Source organism: Penaeus japonicus, unplaced genomic scaffold (assembly GCF_977035675.1).
Source record: "Penaeus japonicus unplaced genomic scaffold, GWHDUDI00000001_assembly GWHDUDI00000017, whole genome shotgun sequence".
Classification (NCBI taxonomy): domain Eukaryota; kingdom Metazoa; phylum Arthropoda; class Malacostraca; order Decapoda; family Penaeidae; genus Penaeus; species Penaeus japonicus.
The window spans coordinates 21971725-21979224 of NW_028234419.1; the positions used below are offsets into that span (position 1 = coordinate 21971725).

The following is a 7500-nucleotide window of genomic DNA, read 5'->3' on the forward strand; positions in this document are numbered from 1 at the left end:
TTTTCTCTTTCTGTCTGCTTATTCCCTCTTCTGCGTTTACCTGATTCTATCCATCTCCTTATTTTCATCTCTTCTGCGTTTATCTTATTCTTCTCCCTCCCTCCTCGCCCTCTTTCCCTCCTGACTTCTCACCTTTTCAGTCTACCTATCTCTCCTTTCTCGTCCCTCCACCTTCCCTTCCCTATCCTTCGGCCCTCCCTCCTCCCTCCCTCCACCTCACTTCCTTTCCCCCATCCTTCCCTCCACCCCCTCCCCATTTCCTTCTCTACTTCCCCCTCCTTCGTCCGTCCACCTCACACCCTCTTCCCTCTCCTTTCCCCCTCCTCTCTACACCTCCTCGCCCTCCCTCCACCTCCCCACCCTCTCTCCCTCCCTCCAGCTCCCCACCCTCTCTCCCTCCCTCCACCTCCCCAACCTCTCTCCCTCCTTCCACCTCCCCACCCTCCTTCCCTCCCTCCACCTCCCCGCCCTTCCTTCCTCCCTCCCTCGACCTCCCCACCCTCTCTCCCTCCCTTCAACCTTCAACCCCCTCCCTGCCCTCCCTCCCTTCTCCCTGCACCTCCCCACCCTCTCTCCCTCCCTCCACCTCCCCGCCCTCTCTCCCTCCCTCCACCTCCCCGCCCTTCCTCCCTCCCTCCCTCCACCTCCCCACCCTCTCTCCCTCCCTCCACCTCCCCACCCTCTCTCCCTCCCTCCACCTCCCCGCCCTCTCTCCCTCCCTCCACCTCCCCACCCTCTATCCTCCCTCCACCACACCCACCCTCTCTCCCTTCCTCCACCTCCCCGCCCTTCCTCCCTCCCTCCCTCCACCTCCCCACTCTCTCCCTCCCTCCACCTCACCCCCCTTTTCCCCATGCCTCTCAGATGTGTCCCTCGGGAGGCCAAGCGAAGCCTCGCCTCCCACAGGAAGCTCTTGTCGCCTCAGGTTACCGATTGTTCCCCAAGAAGGTCTTGTCAGGTGACGCTCGCTGTCGCTTCCCCCTTGTCTCGACGCTCGATTTTGCTCCATCTTCTTGCTGAATATACTTGTGTGGGTGCCTTATTTAGCTATTTGTTTATTCATTTATTTGTTTATTCATTTGTCTATTCATTTGTTCATCTGTTTATTCACACACACACACACATGCATACATACACACACACACACACACACACATATATATGTGTGTGTGCGTGTGTGTGTATGTGTGTGTGTGTGTGTATGTATTCAGCAAATTTTCCATTTGTTTGTCTCCTTATCTATAAATTTATATGTAGGTTCCTGTAGCGTTTCCATTTACTACATGTGTGTTACATATTTTCTGTCCATGTTCCTTTCTCTCTCTCTCTCTCTCTCTCTCTCTCTCTCATTCCCTTTCTCTCTCTCTCACTTTTTTCTATTCTTCCTTCCCCTACCCCCCTCTCCAAACATCTCTCTCCCCACCCCTTCCCCCTTCCCCCTTCCCCCTTCCCTCGTCGACCATTGCCACTTCCGTCACGGGGCTTTACTTGAGGGAAATTAACCTCGTGCTTAAGATTATGTGTCTCTGTGGAGGCGCGATGGTGATGGGGGAGGGGGGGGGGTAGATGGGAGAAGGGGGGTAAAGGGAGGTTAGGGAAGGTGGTGGAGGTTGGAGGAAGGGAGGGGTGGAGGTTGGGTGGAGAGGGGTGGAGGCTACGGCAGGGGAAGGGGGGAGTAGAGGCTGGGGAAGGGGGGGAAGTAGAGGCTGGGGAAGGGGGGAGTAGAGGCCGAGGGGGGGGGGGGGGGGTCGGGAAGGGAAATGAGGTTGGAGGGAAGAGGGTGGAGGTTATGAGGAGGGGGATAGTGGCGGAGGATAAGGAAGGAGAGGAAGAAGAAATAAGAGGCTATTTGAAGCGCCATTGCGGAGGCGATAAGGAGGGCGACGATAAGGAAGAAGAGGATATAAGTGGATGGGTGTGGGGGGTGGGTATGGGGTGTATGAAATACGGAGGGGGGGGGGGGAAGGTAATGGACGGAGGGGGAAAAAGTTAATAGGATGACATAAAAAGTTGATGAATAATTTTGTGCTCCAGAGGGTCTCTCTCTCTCTCTCTCTTATTCGGTTCTCTCGTTCTCTCTCTCTCTCTCTCAATCGCTCTGACTCTCGCTCTCCCAACTTTTCTCTCTCTAAATATAAATGCTCTCCTCTCTCTCTCTCTTTCTGTTAGTCTCTCCTCTCTTTCTCCCCACCCCTCTCTCCATCTATCTCTCTCTCTCTCCTTCCCTCCCTCCCACCCACCCTCCCGTCTTCCATCCCTCCCACCCACCCTCCCTCCTTCCACCCCCTACTCAAAATACACTCCCCATCCACCTTGCTCACTAATCACCACCACACACCAATCACCTCACCACCATACAACTCACCACCACACCCATACCAACAACTCCACCCATGACCTTATCTGACCTCTCTCACTCTCTCTCCAACAGGCCAGGAAGGCGACAGCGGCCAAGCAGATGTCGACTACACGGCTGACCTCCTGGAAAGACTTCTCTCAAGGACCCAGAAGTGAGTATGATGCCCGAGGACGCCCCTGGAGGGAGGCGCTCGGGACTAGGTTACTCCTTTGGCCTATGTGGAGGGGGCATATGCTCTCGCTGTAGTGGTAGTGGCATGTAGGGGTCAATGGGAGGGGAAGGGGCTAAGGGGAAGGGAGGGGAAGGTTTAAGGGGAGGGGGAGGGAAGAGGTTAAGGGGAGAGGGAAGGGGATAAGGGGAGGGGGAAGGGGCTATGGGGAGGGGGAAGGGGTTAAGGGGAGGGGAAGGGGATAAAGGGAGGGAAAGGGGTTAAGGGGAGGGGGAAGGGGTTAAGGGGAGGGGGACGGGGTTAAGGGAAGGGGGAAGGGTTTAAGGAGAGGGGAGGGGAGAAGGGAAGGCTTAAGGGAAAGGGGTTGTGGAGGAGAGGAGAGGTAAGGGGAGAGGTTGTGGGAGAGGGAAGGGGAGAGGAAGAGGGAGGGGGTTGTGTGTGTGTGGGGGGGGGGGGAGAGAGCTGGTTATGAGATGAGGAAACTGAGCTAGTTTTGTGTGTCGATGGGGGGGGGTGAGAGGGGATAACGGGGAGGGGGAAGAAGAAAGAGTGATAGAGAATGAAGGGGAGAGGGAGAGGTTTACGAGGAAAAGGGAAGAGGAGGGAATAATGGGGGAGATAGAGAGAGGATGAGGTAACGAAGGGGGTTGGAGAGGAGGGGGCCAATGGAGAATGAGGGGATAATAAGAAGGGAAGGGAAAGTGAAGGGAGGCTAAGGGGAAGGGGAGCGAAGCAGAATGGGGGAGGAGAAACAGATAATAGGGTATTAGTTGTAAGGTAATGGGTTAGAAGGATGGAAGGGAAGAGTAAGGGAGGAGAAGAAGGGAAAGGAAAGGGAGAGGGAAGGATAGAGGGGGGGTAGAGAAAGCAGGAAGAGGATGAAAAAGGGAGGGGAAAAGGGGAGGGAAGGAGATACATTAAGGTAGGATAAGGGTAAGAGGGGAAGAGGATAAAGAGAGGGAAAAAATAGAAGGAAGGGAAATGAGGGAGGGAGAGAGGAAGAGGAAGAGAAAGGGGAAGGGAAAGGGAGAGTGGAAAAAGGGAGGGAAAGTGAGAGAGGGAAAGAGGAAGGGAAATGAGGGAGGGAGAGAGGAAGGGGAAGAGGAAGGTGAAAGGGGAAGGGAAAGGGAGAGCGAGAAAGGGGAGGGAAAGTGAGAGGAAATGAAGAAGGGAAATGAAAGGGAAAATATAAAGGTAAATGTAAGGGAAGAAGAAGCGAAGGGAAAAGAAAGTGAAGCAGGGAGAGAAGAAAAGGGTTTAGGGAAAGAGGGCAGAGGGGAAAGGGAAACAAGAGAGGTAAAAGTAAAGTTAAGTCATTGGGATATTGACAGTGAAAGTGACCGTATTAGGAATGGTGCATCACTGTAATTTCGATTGAGTTTGTGTGTATGTGTATGAGTGTGTAGCCTTTATTTTTTTCCCATTTTCATTGATTGAAATATGATTATCATTATCTTTGTTATCGTCATTTTTATTATGTTTATCATCATTATCACTATCATCATTACTATTATGTTTATCATCATCATGATGGTGATAAGTATCTTTATTACTTCCATTATTATTATTGTCATTATCATTATCATCATCATTGTTATTACGATTATTATTATTAATATTATTATAAATGTTATCATTATTATCATTATTGTTATTATTATTATTATTATTACCATTTTCAGTATCATTATCATTATTATTATTGCTATTACCATTATCCTTATCCTTATTATTAACTATCATCATTACCGTTATCAGTAATATTACTTTTATAATTTCGTAATATTATCATGGCCATTATCATTGATATCAATCTGATCCATTTCATCATAATCATCAATATAATCATAATCATTATCATTATCTTTATTATCATAATCATTATCATCATCATTATCATTACAATCATTACAAATATTATGATTATTATCATTATGATTATTATCATTATTATAATCATCATTATTAACATTATCATCATTATTATCAACATAATCATTTTTCACTCTAAGTAAACCTTGCGTATGGAAAATTACATTTTATCCTTCCCGGTATAAATATACGCGCGCGTTTTTTTCCTATTAGGCAACACCCTATATTTCGTATAAATCACAAAGTAACCCCAAAGACCCTTTATATAACCAACCACGATTCTTAATTAACAGAAAGTTAATCCATCACCAAGGAATAAATAGATCATAATGCCTTACCAGCGAAATACTCCCCCCCCAATGAAAGAAAGAAAAACAAACAAAAAGACATATATAATATTATATATATATATATAATATATATATATAGATATATATATAATGTATATATATATATTGTATGTATATATTATATATATATATATATATATATATATATATATATATATATATATATATATATATATATATATATAATATATATATTATATATATATATATTATATATGTATATATATATATATTATATATATATATATTATATATATATATATATATATATATATATATATCAATATATATAGATATATAACTATATATATATATATAATATATATATATATATATATATATATATATATATTATATATATATATATATATATATATATATATATATATATATATATATATATATTATATATATATATATATCGCCTTGTATGTGATTAGCTAGATAACCACTTTACACTCCCTCCCTGGCGTCATTGCCAGTCTTAGATTTGATACGCCCTTTTTGTTTTTACCTTTTCGTGATTAGATAAAAATCAATGTTTATATGTGTTTTTCGAGAAAGTGACTAAAAAGAGAGAGAAAAAAAATGTATGGCTACGCGCGTATCACGAAAACGCGAAAGGGCTTAAGACAAATCCCCAATGCTGAGATATAAAGTATAAATGAAGCTTTAGAAATCCCCTTTATTTTTTGTGGGTTAAAGTCTTAGCAGTCTATGAAAAAAAACTTGCAACTTCCCCACAAAGGAAAGAAAGAAAGAGAGAAAATGAGAAAAAACAAGACGACAGTAAGTGGTATTTTCCAGTCTAAAAGCTTGCATTACTAGTCTAACTTTGAGTACCTCATAAACTACGAATGGGATTATAAGACTAAACTCACCCTCTAGTCCTGCACTCCAGTCGTTAGAGAACTTCTTTCTTTCTTTTATTTTGTCAAAACGTTGCACATTGCAAACTGTTTTAATCGCCTTTGACTGCTCGTAACCGCGGCCCTGCAAAGAGGAAACGACGTCGTGAAAATAGCCGAAAGAATATTGTATTTGGAATAGTTTTGTTTACGTTTAGGCGAGTATAAACATGGCTCCACTTCATTTTTTTTTGTATACCAGTAGTACTAACAATGATGACACATATGTATTTCTAAACATGTTAGAATGAAAGAGTTTTTTTGTTTATTATTATTTTTTTATCAGTACTGGTTTAATTTTGTTGTCAGGTCGAAACACACACACACACACTCTCTCCCGAATCCTCCACTGACCCTCTTAATTAACCCAACAAGACCACTTAACCCTAGACAAAGTGGGGAAAGGTAGCAATCAAGTGAATAAGAGTGAGCACTGAGTATGGTTCCTGGACAATGTGTCATATCTTTTCCATATCTTTTTCTCTGTTAACATGCCCCTTTTTTCTTCGGTACGCCACAGACAAGACGACCTGGCAGAACCAGCCCCCGTTAAGAGATGGTAAGAGAAGGTGCTGCGCCGGTGTGACTTAAGTGTGCATACCGCGTCTGGCCTTGATTAAGCAGAACTTAAGCTGTGTCGAGGTGTTAGCGTGTGCTGGCGTCAGAGGGGGGGGAGGGAACAGTGCACAATGGTGTGGCTCACGTGATGCCTGGTGGTGACGTGGTGGCTTAGAGGTCGGCAAGAGGCGGAAAGTCGGACGAAAAAATACATAAAAAAAGACATAAAAAGAACAATTAGATATACTCATATATAGAGTTATAATTTAACAAATAGGGAAACTCATGTATGTTTATGAATATGCATATATTTTCCCCTCCACAACGCGCATTTTAAAATTGCTCTGATTTACGGAAACCGCAAAAATGACACGTCTTTTCAACCGTCCGATAAAACGTATGGCATTAATAATTTCACACACGTAAAACAAATCACGAAATAACGCTTTTTGTGAATTGAATTAGTTCATCGAATTAAATCAACTAAAACTGTCCGCTCTTGCACATATTCCGCCTCAGCTGTGCAACATCACTCATTAATGCAATTTATCACACCCGCTCGCTCCAGTAATCTCCATTTTTGTTTTGCCTTCGGTTATAACTTATTTCGACTAAACATATTTTTCAAACTATTTTTCATCTAATTAACGTCAACCCAAGTAATGTGTCGTTTATACTTAGTTTAATACAGATATAAAATGCGGAGGAATAAGCTAATCATATTCATGGGTATATTACGTAACGGCTTCCTCAGACATGAATTAGCATCAGACACACAATCGTTAACCATGGATGTAAGCTTAACTGATTCACCTTATCAGCGCATCACGAATTTAAAATGACAATGTCAACTCATGGTCAGTTCCAATTCATGAGTTAGTCGTATCCAATAGTGCTACACTTTGAGAAGCAGTGTTGAAAGAAGGGGTATCACACCGAGGTCAAGATTGGAGTTTCTAATCACGGTATTGTGAGGTTCTAGGTTGTATTGCGAAAATATTAGACACTAGAATTAATGATATTGAGACTGTAGAGGGTGGATTTGTTTATATATATATTTTTTTCATGTTCGTTGCCATATTTCGACTTCAAAGAAACAATCACTAGAATGAAAAAAAACAAACGGAATTCAACATCTCAAATCTGAAATGTCACGCATGTCGTCTGAAGATTGTGTGACGTCATAGCGAGTAGATCACCCCCAGCGACTTGTTGTTCGTTCCTTTAGAGTGTGATGCCTCCTCGATTGCACTGTCACAACAACCACACAAGTTGATGCACCAT

At 43.3% G+C, this 7500-nt stretch overlaps 1 protein-coding gene across 3 annotated transcripts in view; it reads left to right on the forward strand.

Moving 5' to 3' along the window:
• The window catches only part of LOC122254159 (xibalbin-1), a 155732-nt gene that overhangs the window by 133382 nt on the left and 14850 nt on the right, over positions 1–7500 (forward strand). For 2 of the 3 annotated variants that reach the window (XM_086546126.1, XM_086546127.1), the window contains exon 2: positions 2432–2510. In XM_086546126.1, coding sequence (XP_086402252.1) covers positions 2432–2510 — 79 coding nt within the window. Of the gene's footprint in view, positions 1–2431; positions 2511–6178; positions 6218–7500 lie in introns of all 3 variants that reach the window. The other variant, XM_043017705.2, reaches the window with a different exon arrangement.